General features: G+C 39.5%; 1 protein-coding gene across 2 annotated transcripts; it reads left to right on the top strand.

The window, feature by feature from the left end:
* The first annotated feature begins 12,923 nt into the window (after positions 1-12,923).
* On the top strand, positions 12,924-16,971 carry LOC108670262. 2 transcript variants are annotated; one of them, XM_018157721.2, is made up of 4 exons: positions 12,924-13,048; positions 14,294-14,549; positions 15,364-15,497; positions 15,843-16,971. In XM_018157721.2, exons 2-4 carry the CDS (start codon positions 14,325-14,327, stop codon positions 16,147-16,149), a joined length of 666 nt encoding a protein of 221 aa, XP_018013210.2. In that variant the 5' UTR covers positions 12,924-13,048; positions 14,294-14,324; the 3' UTR covers positions 16,150-16,971. The 2 variants fall into 2 exon arrangements, with proteins under 2 accessions (XP_018013210.2, XP_047740104.1); XM_047884148.1 differs by having other exon boundaries at positions 14,231-14,549.
* Positions 16,972-17,208: the final 237 nt, after the last annotated feature.

Raw genomic sequence — 17,208 nt, 5'->3', positions numbered from 1 at the left:
TGTAGAGGAGAGAAATGCAACTTTTATAGATGTCTTTTACATTGATAATTTTCTAATAAAATGGCTTTAGACTTCCGTGCGATGTTGCCGGATCCGCTCTGTGTTGCGGAATAGTAGCAGCTCTATTTAGGATCATTCGTTCTGCGCCACCACGGTGAACAGGTGTGTACTTGATCACCTTATATTTGAAGGATTAATACCGTTGTCTTTTATGACCTAACCTTGAATGTTTATCCAAGTAAAAATAGTTTGCACTGGTCTAGGGATTGCAGGTGATAAGAAATCTTATAAAGTTTTATTGTGTGTGTTTAGTAATTAAGTATTTGAAGAAACTGTCGCTAATTAGTTTGATCTCTCATGCAGAGAGACCTCCGAAGTCGAGACATGACTAACACTCTCATTCACTGTTGTGCCTTGCATTGTCGAAGGAAAGTGTAATGTGCTGTCGTCTTTATTCCCCTATTGACGTTGAGTCGCAAGAAGTACGACGAACCGTGGCTGGGTTATTGCGGATAAGATAGTCTCACGTTGCGCCCAGTTGGTATACTGGCCCCGTAACAAGGTTATTGCGTCTAAGCATTCAATTTCATCAAAACTTATTATATTTATTTCTGTGATTCGATCTCGGTAGACTATATGAATCTGATAAAAATAATTTTACTGTTAATAGGATATTTAATAAATTACACAGGCTTTGAAATTAGTAACAAGGAAGCCCTCAAACGGCCCTTGATTGCTGCTGTGTACTCCACATGAGTCTCTATCTGGAATACACGTGATAGATCACGCGATCAAGTCCTTGGTAGTGGGCGGAAGCAAATGCTATATAAAGGCTAGCAACCATAAGTACGGCCCCCCGCAGTAGTTGACAAGTGCTACACATGTGCGATGTAACGTGTCGTTTGAGTTCTCCGACCATACGATCGACGCCGTAGCTTTATACATCGAGTCCCGAGAACGTTTCTATCCCCGATGAGACAGAAAAAGCCAAAATATATATAATAAATTATGTCGCAAAATAACGCATATACACCCGTTTATAAGGAAATTCTCTCAGAACTTTTAAAAAGGTGATTGTTATTAATAAAAAATTGAATTAAATTAATTACTGTTTGTTATAAGTCGCCAATAAAGACCGTCAATTGAGTAAAAAAATTTCGTTTAAATTAAATTTCATTTTCAACAGTTATACTTATTGTGTTTTTAAATAAAGTAAACGTGGTATTATTCGTAAACGAGTGTTATGATGGAGCAAGTTTTTGTTACTATGCACAATTGAATTCCAAATTTAAAAAATGAATATAAATGAAATTCCTGTGGTAGGAATATCATTATGGATAAGAAGACGCGTGTGCCGGCATGGCAGTAAAGGGTTAACCCACAACTCTGGTAGGAATAGCATTATGTGCGTGTGCCGGCATGGCAGTAAAGGGTTAACCCACAAATCTGGTAGGAATAACATTAATAACATACATACTGCGTGCCACCAAGAAGGGGTAAAGCAAAAGTTTCACCGAAAAGCGTCAGACATGAAGCTTTTATTCCGCAATTTTACCCACCATTATCTCCTCTTTAATTTTAAACAATTACCTCGTCACTCCTTTTTTGTGGGGGTAGTGCATTAGCTATACACCCCTAAAGGGTTAACCACAACTCTGGTAGGAATAACATTAATAACACACATACTACGTGCCACCATGAAGGGGTAACGCAAAAATTTCACCGAAAAGCGTCAGACATGAAGCTTTTATTCCGCAATTTTATCCACCATTATCTCCTCTATAATTTTAAACAATTACCTCGTCACTCCTTCTTTGGGGGTGTAGTGCATTAGCTATACACCCTTAAAATCCTCCCCCCTCCCTCATCCCCAAGCCTACATGATTGATGCCACTTTAAGACTCCACAAATGTGTACTATTTTAACACGTTAATATTTTCAATAAAATAAAAGATCCCCAGATTTGATCCGGAACTTAACAAAGACTCAAAGAGATATTTCAACTTTCTTGTATATAGTGTTATTCTTACCTAAGTTTTGAATAAAACCTTCCCTGTCCATGCCGCCACACATATCGTCTTATTCACAATACTATTCATACCTGCACGTACTATATTAATAATGCTGTGTATATAGTGCTATTCTTACCTAAGTTGTGAATAAAACCTTAAATGTCTATACCGCTACACATATTGCCTTATTCGTAGTACTATTCTTACCTGGAATGCGAGTTTCAGGTAAAAATGCCGATTTTGTCATGTGCTCAGTCACTTAGCATGAGAAAGGTACGCTTTGTTTTGGGTGCACTAAAGAAAATCATAAAATTCTAATTGGCATGGAGCACTGTCTTAAAATAAAAATTAACGAGTTTCACTTGCACTGAACAAAATCATAAAACTCCGGTTAAAATGGAGCATGGACAAAGAATAATAATTTTCGCCCCATTATAAGAAAGTGAAATCAATGGTTTATGTCCAAGAATGTGTGGTAGCATCGGCCGGCCCATCAGTGTCCAGCAGGCGTCGCGGGACAGCGAATTAACTCCCGCTGGACCTGCTTCAAGAACGGTATGGCATTTATGTGGCAAATATGGCATTTATAAGATATGTTGTATTTATAAGGTATATGGGGTATTTATAATTTAAATGAGGTTTCTATAAGGTAAATATGGTATTTATAATTTAAATTTGGTATCTTAGGTAAATGGGTATCTATAAGGAAAATATGGTATTTATAATTTAAATGAGGTTTCTATAAGGTAAATATGGTATTTATAATTTAAATTTGGTATCTTTTAGGTAAATGGGTATCTATAAGGAAAATATGGTATTTATAATTTAAATGGGGTATCTATTAGATAAAATAATATAGTATTTAAAATTTTAATGATATATCTATTGGGTAAATTAGGTATCTATAAGGTATATATAGTATTTATAATTTTAATGTGGTGTCTATAAGGTAAATGGGGTATTACTAATTTTAACGTGGTATCTATAAGGTAAATTGAGTATCAATAGGGTAAAGGGGTATTTTTAATATAAACGGGGTATCCACTTGGTAAATGGGGCATTTATAATTTAAATGTTGTCTCTATAGAGTAAATAGGGTATTTATAATTTGATGCCAGTGGCGTTTGTCTCAACCTTCCACCGGTCAGTTTAGAAATAGAGAAAAATGGTACTTTTTTTTATTGTGTATAACATTTTGATGAACTGCCTGATGATTTCAGAATAAACTGTTCTCAATTCATTTTAAATACAAAATTTCGTGATCTTATTCTAACTCAATATTAATTTTACTTAAATTTATCATATGGTAGTTTTTTTCTTGTGATAATTTACTTATGTACTGCCTTTAATTTAGGATGTGTTGTTTTGGATAAATTTTCGTTGTACTTGTTGCCACTATTACGTTCATACTTGTCACCTATTACGCCTGCGATGCTTTTTAGCGCATTTTCTCATTTATGGAGAAAATGCACTATTGTGCTCGCCATGTCCGTCTGTCTGTCTGTCTGTCCGTCCATGACCTCAAGTTTTCGTCGACGAGAAAATGCGCTCTCTGTCACTCACTGCAGTGAGTACTGGGTTATATTTTTTTATAGCTTGTATGGGCTTTTCACCTGTAAGCTTTCATTACCAAATAGCATGTTTTTTTCTCTTTCTATTGAGTCGTGCTGTGTTACTTATGTGTGTGAAAGAAGAAAAGAATAAAGAAGAGTACAATTACAAAATTAGGCATCTAAAAGGCAAATATAACATTTATAATTTAAATGGGGTATCTATGTCGTATTTATAATTCATATGATGCATCTATATGGGAAATATAGCATTTATGTGGTAAACAAGATATTTGTAGGTACATTACAGCACTCTCAGAAAAATTAATTGGTTATTGTCTAACTAGTATGTAACTCATTTTCTTACTCAGCACGAGCAGGGAGCTGACGTAGCACTGATACGCCCTTTTGTCGGACAAAACTAGGTCAGGATGACCCACATATGAGCAAAAAGTGCCGCGCTATTTGCACAATACTCATTTATTTCTCTACGTGCTAGCCTTGATTTAGTAATCATTTAATCACTATTAAATAACTTCCTTGTATTATGTATACTCAGAGAAATGGGAGAGCCATTGTCCAATTTGCAACACATTTCGTCTTCGGGTGGGGCATACTGGCCCAGTTTGGCCGGCAAAAGCGCGGATCAATTCTACGTGTGTCATTCTTTAGACAATATGACACATTCATTTTTCAGAGTGTATAACGCATGCGATTATCCGTTGAGAAGGTTAATGATATCTACATTCTACTGCCTTAAATGGTTTATGATATCTACGTTCTATTACCATATTTACATACATATTATATGTATGCATATCATATGCAATGAAAATTTGTATGAAAACGAAACAAATTTGAAAATTAGTTTACAATTTAAAAATAGTTCTAAATGAATGTCATTTGCTACATGATAAAAATAATAATACGAGCAATGATCTTGAGAAAGCGTGTATAGAATGATCATTCGAGTGGTGCAATGAATATAATAGTCTGCCTTGCAAGGCATGAATATTATAAGAAAATGATCCCGAAACCGCCTAAATTATTTGTTGTCAGGCAGGGCGCACAGCCTCTAGTAAGTCTAGTTTCCACTCACATGGCTTCTAGATTTGTACGTGTGGTTCCAAGCTTTGGTCCCTTTAAAAAGGTTTGGTCCCTTGACGTTAACTAATAAAATTCCCCCCCCCCACTTGCTGTTCATTTATCAAATTTTTCATTCAACTTGCTCACTGTTTCAGTCACGCCTCTCTTCCTTACAGTCCTCCCGCACACTGATTGAGTCACCCCAGCAGTTTAATTGTTTCAGTCATCCAGCTCACTGATTGAGTCACCCCTCTCACTGTTATATGCTCAACCATGCCTACTGCACTAGGGTCTATGAGCTTTGAAAATTCTCCGAAATAAACATACTTGAGTGAAGGCTCTTTCCAAAATAAATTAGCAACTTTCTTAAGGTAAATAGTAAGCTATATAGTATAAAGTCTACCTTATAATTTACTATATTACTATATTTTAGTAGCAGTAAAATGTCGTTTAGTTTAAACATCGGTATCCTGAAGGAGTCGAGGGATGTCAACTCATCGTCTGTTGCGTAAGTTGAAAATTTAAAACACATTAGCCAAACGACGTTAAATAAGGTTTGATATGCGTTGATATCGAATCATAAACGTTTAATCAACCTTATTCAGTCATTAAATGAGTGGAAATGACGTGTTCTTTTCCAGCGTTTGATGAGTTAAGATGAACAACATCGTAACTGCAAATCTGCTATGAACTGATAAAATTTAAGCCTTCATATATGTGTATATACATATATATAATAAATGTTTCATTAACCTAATTCCCGGATTTGTATTTTTTCACTAATTTACTCGAAGAATTTCAATAAAATACAGCGCAGAAAGGTAAAAAGTTCGAATTCAACCAATTTTTTTATATGTCCGATTGAAGATTACTTTTTTAGTTTCTCCTCAAATATTCAATTATTAATAGATCACCTACACTTTATTGTGTGATGGCACATCAAGTGATAGGAGCAACACTGATTTAGATATCCACTGATATTCTCTCCTCTGGGCAGGTTAGATATCCACCGATATGCTTTCTACTGTGCAGGATATATCCCCTCTGATATCCTCTCCACTGCGCAGGTCCCGAACTGCGTGCTGTTCGTGCGGCAGACGCGGGGCTCGCCGGGTCTCCCGGGCCTCTACTACAGAGGCATGTCCCTGTCCGGCGGCGACTACCTTTTCCGTCTGCCTCCTCCTACTCCCCATGACAAATGCGGGTAAGCAGGAAGGATAGAGATCTGCGGATTCTATGTTGATCGTAAGGTATTCGATACCTAGGGATTTAGGCTAAAGTAAACACTCATTATTACGGTGATCATAATTTGTGGCATACCATGGCAGTTCGTCGAGAGATTAACTCGTTGTTGCGGTGATCGCAAGTTATGGGATATTACTACAGTTCGGCATGAGATTGGACTCCCTGATACGGGATCTTGAGGTAAGGGATACCAAGAGAGTGCGGCAAGAAATTGGGCTCACTGATACGGGCGGGTATCGTGAGTATGGCATATCAAGAGAGTTCGGCAATGTATTGCTTTCAATAATACTGGAACCATGAGTTAGGTATAAGACATCAAGAAAGTTCGGCAAGACATTGCACTCACTGAGACGGGGATCGTGAGTTGTGGATACTTAGAGAGTTCGGCAAGATATTACACTCACTGAGACGGGGATCGTGAGTTATGGGATACTAAGAGAGTTCGGTAAGAGATGGCACTCACTGATACGGGGGTCGTGGGTTATAGGTTACTAAGAGAGTTTGGCAAGAGATTGCACTCATTGATACGGGAATCGCGAGTTATGGGATACCAAGAGATTTCAGCAAGGGACTGCACTCACTGACTCGGGGATCGTGAGTTATGTGATACTAGGAGAGTTCGGCAAGAGATTACACTCACTGAAACGGGGATCGTGAGTTATGGGATACCAAGAGAGTTCAGCAAGAGACTGCACTCACTGACACGGGGATCGTGAGTTATGGGATACCAAGAGAATTCAGCAGAGTATTTCACTCATTGATACGAAGATCGTAAAGTATGTGATACCAAGGAAGTTCGCCGGGGAATAAACTTTTTGTTACAGGGATCGTAAGAAAAGAGATGCTGCCTGTGTCTATGGGATAAGGACTTACGTTAAGGCTATCCTGAGTTTTGGGGTATCCGGTGAGTGTTGGTGATTTCTCGTTCGAACTTTCTGACCTCTAATGAAAAATCATTCATCATGAATGATGTATGAATCACATAAATGACTTATCGTAAGACGAACTTCATAATATCGAAAAAGTCTTGAATAATATCACACACAATAAATAGAAATGTCCTCTACCATTTTCCAGCATGTCACTGGCCCTCTGTCTGGGACTGGGCCTGCGACTAGTGCAGTTACAGCCTGTGCTCAAGGACCTGGTGGCTGTCCAGAGTCAGGGGAATGTCTGGTATGACCTCATGAGGGCTAACGAGAACGCCACCTTCACCACGTTGACAGGAGGGGCTGTCAACGCCTCGATCTTCAAGATGGTTGATACCGCCCGGTCCTACTTGGCTCCTCAATGTATTGCTAGTAACTACTACTCGCCATACAGGGTGTCCTGCACCAATCAGATCATCTTGTCTAAAGCCACTGTCTGCCAGTACTCGCATCCCTAAAGTTTCATCAAGTGTTCAGGAGAATTTTGCCTGGTTCAACGCAGCCCTTCTTGATCAGAACGATTAGCTACTAAATGGCCAGAAAAATGAGTGAGATTTTGTCCAAATAGCGATGCACTTTTGGTGCTTACGTTGGTAATCCTGACACAGTTTTTTCCAACATATGAGCGCATCAGTGCTAAGTACGCTCCCTGCTCGCGCTGTGGGCAAGAAAGTGCGTCGCTGTTTGGACAATATGATCCATTCATTTTTCAGAGTATAGATGAATGAGTTTGTCATAATTGTAATTGGTGACTGGTAACAATATAATTTACTAGCACCATTCAGTTGTGTGGCTTTAAATTGCACCCTAGTTTGCCATCGCTATTGCTCTACAAAAATTATACTCTGACGAAGCAACGTGCGGAATTTCTGAGCTACGTCTTATTTATAAACCCAGATTTTCTAACCCAATGTATTAGACTATGAACTTCACTGTATTTCACGTTTGTTTGAATGCACAAACATTGACCGAATACCGTAGAAAATATTATAACATAACTCGCTTACCTTGCCCCTCATTACCTCGATCTTGTGTGCGAAAAAATAAAGCGGAATTAATTCATTCCAAATCTCCAAATTAAATATGCAGCGGCTGGGCTAGACTGAGTCAGGATGAGTCAAAGGCAAAAACTGCTTTACTCTCTGTAAAAGAAGTCACTAATTTTTCTGAGTGTACCAGAAATGTGCCTTCATTTTTAATGTGTCTTTTCCTTTCCTCAAAGTACATGTGTTTATTGGGAAGTTGTTTGAAATTGCCTTTTATATTAATTGGATTTCAATTTATTCAACAATTCCAAAAAGTCTTTCCCTCCTCACGGAAACTACTCTCTAGGCAAATAATCTTGAAACAACGCTGATTACGAGTTGATTTTGTTTGAAACAATGTTTGATAAAGATAAGATGTTAGTTGTCTGGTGGGAGCTATTGGGTACACAGGAAAATGATGTTGATCAACTTTGGTTAAAGCAGATAGCAAAATAAGAGAACATATTATTCTGAATGCTGCGAACATCCAACAGACTGGAAATGACGGCACAGAGTAGCACTTGAAATTGTGTTATAGAGTCACAAATTATAATAGTTATCCAAAATATTTTGGCATGAAGCTTTGAGTTTTCAGGAGCCATGTATGGATTTTCAGCAAATTTATAAATTTTCGAAAATTTTAGGTATATATATGCAGCGCTGGGCTGCGCTACTTTGAAATATAGCGGCGCTACCGCTACATGCTCTAAATGTAGCGGGCGCTACCGCTACCGCTTCACCCACTAGATTGTAGCGAGCGCTACCGCTACCGCTACAGTAAAATGTAGCGTCGCTACATTAGCCGCTACAAGTGCCAAAATTATTGGAAATCTCTAAATATTTATTGTTCTGCTATTGGGATTTACTCATAAACATTTAATGATAATAAAACATTTTCAAAACATATCAATGCAACTTTATCGCAATTAACCTAACCGAACTAGTACGGGTTAGATTGTTGAAACAACGCTGATTACGACTTGATTTTGTTGAAACAACGTTGATTACGACTTGATTTCGTTGAAACAACGTTGATTATGAGTTTATTTCGTCAGAATACCGTTGATTACAAGTTGATTTCGTCGAAACAATGTTTGATAAAGATTATAACAATGTTAGATGTCTGGTGGGAGCTATTAGGTACACAGGAAAATGATGTTGATCAACTTTGGTTAAAGAAGATAACAAAATAAGGCAACGTATTGTTGTGAATGGTGCGAACATCCAACAGGCTGGAAAGCACTTGAAATTACAGAGAGAGTAGCACTTGTAATTGCTAGAGTAGCACAGCGTAGCTCTTGTAATTGTGTCATAGAGTCACATATTATGATAGTTATCCCATACATTCGACTGAAAGCTTTGAGTGTTCAGGAGCCAGGTATAGATTTCTAGCGAATCAGCATATGTGGAGAAATGTATATAGTGTAAGGAATGATAAAATGCCTAGAAGCTTGTGTAGAGCTAGGGCTTGCTTATTTTGGCCTGGGACTCACTAATGCGCCAGAGACTCACTAATGCGCCTGAGTCTAACTAATGCGCCAGAGACTCGCTATTGGATCAGAGACTCACTAATGCGCCAGAGACTCACTAATGCGTCAGAGACTCACTAATGCGCCAAAGACTTACTAATGGATCAGAGACTTAATATAATGGACCAGAGTTCCGTGTTGTATTACAGCCGCCATTTCTGCCCAGCGTTCACTAAAAGCTCCAATTGATTTTTTTATCATGTTGAACCTGGCCAGGCACCACGCAGGTAGGAATATTATTACATATAAAAGGTCACGTATGCTGGCATTGGTACCTTGACACACAATTCCGAAAGGAATAGCATTAAGAAAGACGAATGCATGACATGGCGTTAACAGTGATTATTCTCGTAAAAGTCCGACCGCTAGATTATACTGAAGAAATGCCGACGGAGTAAATTAATGCATTTACGATCCGGTTTTCCTTTTCTATAAGCCACGTTGAGTTGATATTTAATGTATCGCGTCTACAATATATCACGTCTACAATATATCGCGTCTATAATAAACCACGTCTATATCATGACAATTATCATGACAGTGCTACGTGAACAAAGTGTGAAGACGTAAACGCGGGCAAAATTTAGACGCAAACCATAACTATATAATTACGTGAACGCGTTCAGGAATGTTAACGAACAATGCTATGAAGTGGTACATGTTCAGACTTGAAATACCCAGCACCATATCAAACCGAGTGGAAGTCTAGTAGCTATTTCAAACTATCTTCAGCTTTTACAACACTTCTCATGAACTTCACTTCTTGTTTGTTTGTTTGTCTGCCACAAATCTTATAATATAATCGATATATAACACACTTCTACCTGTCCAATCGTTCTAAAATTTGGCACACTTGCGTAATTCATTGCAAAAAAGCTCCAAATTCGTCGTGAAACTGTGTGTAAGGTGGTAAAAAAATTCAAGGAAACTGGTGAAACATGCAATCGACCTGGTCAAGGAAGCAACAAAGTGTCCGAAAAAAACACGAGGGAGAAGTTGAGGAGAAACCCTCGTCGCTCAGCTGCAAAATTGGCTGTAGAAGCAGGAGTCAGTCAGACATCAGTGCGTAGAGTCCTCAAAGATGCCCTCAAAACCTCCCTTACAATATGCAAACAAGGCATGAACTAACAGACCGTCATGAACGAATGAGGCTCGAAAGATGCCAGCACATTCTGGATCTCATTGAGGATGGCACGCTGCCCAACTTGGTGTTCAGTGACGAGAAAAAAATTGACATTGAATAAAGCGCTAACCGTCAAAATGACAGAGTTTGGAGTTGGGATGGATCTGTGGCAACCAGAACAGCAACACGACGTCAAAATCCCTTGTCCGTGATGGTTTGGATCGCGGTAACCGCCACTGGGAGGTCCCCACTCTTTTTGGCCCCTCATGCAGGAGTGAGATTGAACAGTCAGCGATACATCGATACATTTCAGACATTTTGGAAGCTGTGATGTTAATTTGGGCCCGTAAACACTTCAACGGCTCACCATGGAGTTTTCAACAAGACTCTGCCCCATCACCTGGCTTAAACATGACCCAAAACTGGATTCAGGGTCACATCCCAGCGTTTATTAGCAAAAATGAACGGCCCTCAAGAAGCCCTGATTTGAATCCTCTCGACTTTTCTGTGTAGGCTATTTTAGAGAGTAGGGTCTGCAGAACACCTCAAGATTCTTTGGATAGTTTGAAGTCTAAATTGACACGAGAGTGAGACTTGATCCCTCAAGAAATGCTGCGTGTCTCCTGTGGAGCTTTCCCGCCTAGATTGGAGGCCGTCATTAAAAATAAGGGTGGTCATATTGAATAAATATGTCTGAGAATTGTTTAGGTAATTCTTGGCTACTATGCTCATCCAATAAAAAAATAATGTACCTGTTTGTTTCATTGACAAATTACAAAAAACATGCGTTACCATAAATATGGCAGACCCTGTATTTTAACTATACACTTCTTGATTGTCTGTCTGCTGCAAATCTTATAATCGACATTTAACACACTTCTACCTGTCCAATCGTTCTGAAATTTTGCACACTTGCGTAAAGTCGATGACATTGCATGAATCGATTGACAATAAAAAAATAACTTAAAAAATGCAAATTTTTAAAATATTTAAAATAAAATAAGAAATTCACTGTACATTTGTAACACCGGAGACACCGGCCTCTTTGAAAGTGTGATCTTTAAAAAGTACTTTTTAAACGCATATTATTAGATCTCCTGTGAACCAGTCACGAAAAGTACACGAATAGGCGACAGGTCACATCAGGCCTATTCTTCAGCACCGACAACTCTTCTTTTTTATATTAGAACTCGATTTTAAACATGACTTAAAATGTTGTTTTGAATATAATGTATATTTAACACGTTCTGCTCCTTAATAAACCTTCAGCAAAAGTTGTCAGGTATGAGTTATGCCTTCAAAGATACAAGGTATTATTGTTTCACTCTCCTAAACGAAATAAAAGAGACATTGTTCAAATAGCGAAGCCTTTCCTAATTGCCTTTTACGTGGGTCATTTTGACCCAATTTGGCCAGGCATAATCAGTGCTTCGTGCTCTATCTGCTCGTGCTGAGGGTAGGAAAATGAGTCACTACTTGGACAACGCGGCCCGTTATTTTACTGAGTGGATGTGGTTAATGAACGCAATTATTCAAGACCCTTGACATCGTGTATGTCGTGCCTCCTACTTGCTGCTCGTGTGTATGTCGTGCCTCCTACTTGCTGCTCGTGTGTATGTCTGTCTCTTATACACATCTAGATGTGTATAAGAGACAGCNTGCACGTCACTTAGCAGTGCGATGCACGTCACTTAGCAGTGCGATGCACGTCACTTAGCAGTGCGATGCACGTCACTTAGAATATCTTTGTTAAATTTGGCGTAACTTCTATATTCTCAAAACCATTTAGTTGTCAGTCATGCACAACTCAGGTAAGAATAGCATCATGATCAGCGGACGCACGTGTCGGCATGAGCTGCAGAGCGTTAAACTTACGGCAGTTGCAATTACTTCTTCACTATTACTTCAATTAATTACTTCAATTACTTATCGCTGTCGCAATTACCCGATAAACGTTTATAAATATTACGAAAGTCGAAATAATATTTTTGAATCTCATTACCTTTTCTCCAAAAGTTCATGTCGCTTCAAAATAATTCTTTTATCTATTGGACGCAGCTGCTTCTTAGGTTTGCTTTTATAGCACCAGCCTCGATCGGATTGTTTGAAGTGCAGTTAATGTATATTGCTCCTGATGACCTGAATATATTAGCGCTGCATTAGAGGGGTACCAGGTCTATTTTATAATGATATTCTTACCAAATTCCGAGCTGTCTCAGTTTAACCTCTCAAAAGAGTCGAAACTAACGCGTTTCGAAGACATTTTGGTGAGCTCTTCAGTGAATTCCTCACCGCGCTACACACCAAAAGAACTGCCTGGAATTTCCGTTAAAATCACAGCCCTTCGACACGCGAACGGTAAAACCTAATGGCTTGAAAGATCGCACTTACGAGGCGAGTGTCACTCACACGCGGGGCTCCTGAGTGGAGGGAAGTCTACCCTCTTAGTGAGCTGAGCAGAGGGAATTTTACCCTCTTAATTGGTTAGCTGAGCAGAGGGAAGACTATCTTTTGGTGTGCTGAGCAGAAGGAAGAAGACTATCCTCTTGGTAAGCTGAGCAGATGGAAGTCTACCCTTTTGGTGCGCGGAGTAGAGGGAAGTCTACCCTCTTGGTGCGCAGAATAGACGGAAGTTCATCCTCTTGGTGTATGCGGATGGAAGATAACACGGCGGCAATAATGTTAGAAAAGCAAAGCTTTACAATGTACTATATATATAATTACGGTGTCAGTCTGTGCACGATAAATAATATTTACGAATGTAGAGTGCCTGGATAAACATTTTTCCTACAATTCAATCAAAAGTTGGCTAAATTATCTCATTACATAAGATATTATAAAACATTACTTGTCACTTAGTTGAATTTATTCAAGTATTGCGTTTTCACAAAAAAATTTGAAATTCAACACAAAACTGGTAATAAATATCATTATTATTATAACCGTTTTTTGCTGGCGTAACTATATTGCGCGATGTCTGCTGTTCACACAATTAAGACATTGCGAATGTCTATTTGATTGAGTGATTTTAAAATGACCTTTTACGCTAATTTTGGATGGACGAGCTGTTATATTGGTCAACGGGACTCCGTATCTCGATAAATCCTTACCATACGAGGCCAGTAGTGTTCACCTCACCATGCCGTTACTGGTCGCTAGTTATTACCGTTTATTGGCCTCGTGTGAAGTGATTTGGGGTGCTTGGTGGAGTATTTGCGGTGGTCTTAATAAATATTTCTTTAATATTATAATATCTTACTTTGCCACTGTACTGCTCGAGGTGCGGCACATATTCATATAGTATATGTGCCGTATATATGAGTAGCGTATAAGAGGTACGAGACTTGGGAAATTCAGTACATATCTCGGTTTCATAGGTGGGCGACGCTTGGTAGCCGAGGGTGGTGCTTGCAGCATAGCCTTGAGTTGGTGCCCCTAAACTTAGTAAGGGTGCGTGTTAACTGGGGGTAAAGTAAAAGTAGTTCTAAAGGTAAAGTGTAGAACTATTCCGCATATGAACGAGTTGGTTGAGAGGGTTAGATCAAAATATTGTAGAAGCTAGTTCTGGGAACGAGAGTTACGAGACCATTAGGTAGCTATGGAAATCTCTGTGATTTCGAGAATCGGCAGCGGTCCAAAGATTGCTTAATCTGACACCAGTATTTGTATTTATATAATTTCAAATTATGTATCACATTGTAGTATACTAACTACTCCGTTAACTATTTCAGTCACCCCGCTCGCTGTATCAGCAAATCAGTTCACTAGTTCAGTCATCCCACTCACTGCTTCAGTCACTTCGCAATTACATCCGCAATTCGGCGGATGGCGGCGTGGTGGGCTGCGACGGCGGCTCGGCTGCTGGCGGTGGTCAGCGCCCTGGCGCGGCCCTGGGCGGTGGGAGGCGTGGGGCTGTCCTTCACAGTCCAGCTGTCGCAGGAGAGTTTCGATGGGGAGCAGGAGAAGGTGTGGGCCGGCTCGCCTGTCGCCTGTGGGGGACAGTGTCGCCTGAACCCCGAATGTGGAGCCTTCGCTTTCAACGCAACTGAGGTACGTTAATTGCCAGTTTAAGATTGATTGCTTTACTGATAATAGGATATTCAATATATTACACATGTCAAAATTAATAACAAAGAAACCCTCAAATGGTTCTTGATTGTTTTTGTGTACTCCAGTAGGAGGTTAAAATTAAAGGGCCTTTAAATGCAACTAATTCGACTTATTAACGGAATGCTCGTGATACAATATATACGTAGGCCTCTGCCCAGGGCCTTTTACTTTGGGCTTAAAGTGGAGCCTCTGGTCAGCCTGCAGGCTCGGTACACTTGGCCAGTCCTACTCTAGTCAGACTCTCATGAGCTTATAAAGTCGTTGAAAATCGGCAAAGAGATTCTGACAACTCGTTGATTTTAATGGGGTGGCCAAGGACCCAGAATTACTTTTAGCATAGCATAGTGGAGTCGGCGCTGAAGAATAGGCCTGATGTGGCCTGTCGCCGATTTTTGTACTTTTCGTGACTTGTCCATAGGAGATCTAAAAATAGGTCCTTCTACCGGATATTTTCCAAACTGTCGATAGTTTGAAATATATTCACTAGACTTCTTTTGGCCGAGTTTAGCGAACCTCGCACAAAATCCTGGGTGTTATTTCTTTTTCTCAAGCTAGTGACACGCTTTCTACATGCAGCACTGAAATTCACGACTAAACTAATTGAGTGTTACTCATATAACATAGTGATGTCGGCGCTGAAGAGTAGGCCTCATGTGGCCTGTACAATGACAAGAAGTTTATGATTATTGGATGAAGTCTCACAAATTTGTCGTAGTGTACGTTTATTGTAGGATTGGTCCTCGCCGCTGTGCAGGTCCCAAACTGTGTGCTGTTCGTGCGGCAGACGTGGAGCTCGCCAGGCCTCCCGGGCCTCTACTACAGGGGCATGGCCCTGTCCAGCGGCGACCGCCTCTTCCGTCTGCCTCATCCTGCCTACGACGTGCCTGAGTGAGTCAAACGGGGTGGACACTAACAAATAATTAACGACAAGAAGTTGAAATGAGGATTATTCATAAAACAAGTGTCATATGAATTCATGAATACATTGAAATGTTTTCAGTACTTCGTGTTAGCTGATTATTTGGTTAGTTATTGAGAAATTCCCGAAAGTAGGCATCACAAAATTTGTTTTCTGCCAGTTAAAACCAATGGGGCTCCATTATATCTACAAGGTTTCACTCTGGAATCTGCCTTGTTTTTCAACTTATAGTAGGTTTTTTATATGTACTTAATAATTTTGTGTTTCAGTTTATGTTCAGTTTGAATTAAAATGAGGTCTTGATGTTTTTCCAGCCAGTTATTGGCTGCCTGCAAAGCCATCGGCCTGCGTCTGGTGCAAGTGCCGACAGTCCTGAAGGACTTGGTGGCGGTTCAGAGCCAAGGCCAGTTCTGCTACGACCTCAAGAGGACTTCGGAGACGGCATCTTTCACCACCATGACTGGAAGGCCTGTTGACGCCTCGCTGCTTGTCATACAGGATAATTCGAGCAAATCACTTGCACCTCAATGCATCGCGAGTCACTACAATTGGCCTTTTAGGATGGGTTGTGCTGACTGGATCATCAAATCTGACGCCACAGTCTGCCAGTACACCCCTTAAAATCTCTTAGCACTTGTTTCATGTTCTGAAACATTTAGTCTGTGTCATGTTATCTATCAAATATCATTGACAAGTTGATTCATTGTAATTTGCAGTGAACCGTCTTCAGTGATGTCACAATGAGCTAGCAAGACTACATGCAAGTGAGTTATACCACAGTTTTCTCCCACTTGTGTATTTATGTTAACTTATATCCATGAAAATATTCACGAAATGTAGGAGAATACTCCTACTCTAAGCACGAATATCAATATTAGAATTTCTATCACAAATACAGAGGTTAAATACTGGACCACGATTTTGGACACAACTGCCTCTTTGTACCTACGAAAACCAGAAACAATATAAATTTTGTTGAGCCCTTTCAGCCCTCATCAGACCCTCATCACACTACGCCACTGTTTATCACACCCCATCACACTGCTGCTAAATCTTTTCACACCATGCCACACCTTGTAACACCCTATTACACCCCGGCCCTCACAACCCCGTCACATCTCAGCACATCCGCGTCTTGGCGAGAGCGCAGGAAAAAAAACCTCTCGGCCGTAAAATTTCACAGTATAATTAACCGGATATTTAACGCTGGTCTGATCAAAAATTTCAAGCGGTTTTCGAAGGTATTGAAAATATTTGCTGGTTCTTGAATGACAAAATTCACTTGACACTCTCATGAAGTACAGTGTCTGAGGAGAATATAGCGCTAACATAGTTCCTATATATTGCCATCTTTATTTTATTTGACGCACAGTTTTGATGACGCAGTGCACAAAATACTCTGTATATCTGTTTACAATTTATTGTGCACCTTACTGAAATATACTGCTCTAAATACATTGACTCATTTTTTACATAACTTTTATAACTAAAAATTGGTTTCGTAACGTGTAAAAATGACTGATCGCGTTTTCGGATATTCGACTCGGTAAAAATCGAAAAATTCATAAGCTTCATCTCGATCTGCGCGATTTTGCAGCCAAGGAAACTAGAATGTTTCGTTAGACGAGTCTTTTGCATTCTATATATTTAAAATAAGTTAGTAAGTTTCATATTTGTCAA

This window comes from Hyalella azteca, unplaced genomic scaffold (genome assembly GCF_000764305.2).
Source record: "Hyalella azteca isolate HAZT.00-mixed unplaced genomic scaffold, Hazt_2.0.2 contig14738, whole genome shotgun sequence".
Taxonomy (NCBI): domain Eukaryota; kingdom Metazoa; phylum Arthropoda; class Malacostraca; order Amphipoda; family Hyalellidae; genus Hyalella; species Hyalella azteca.
Note: the sequence above shows the minus strand (reverse complement) of the source record. Positions and strands in the feature narration are given on the sequence as shown.

Excerpts from the sequence above, each read along its gene's own strand:
- LOC108670262 (XM_018157721.2), top strand. The coding sequence starts at position 14,325 with ATGGCGGCGTGGTGGGCTGCGACGGCGGCTCGGCTGCTGGCGGTGGTC. Across the intron at positions 14,550-15,363 it reads TCGCTTTCAACGCAACTGAG|GTCCCAAACTGTGTGCTGTT; the intron begins GTACGTTAATTG and ends GCCGCTGTGCAG. Across the intron at positions 15,498-15,842 it reads CCTGCCTACGACGTGCCTGA|CCAGTTATTGGCTGCCTGCA; the intron begins GTGAGTCAAACG and ends ATGTTTTTCCAG.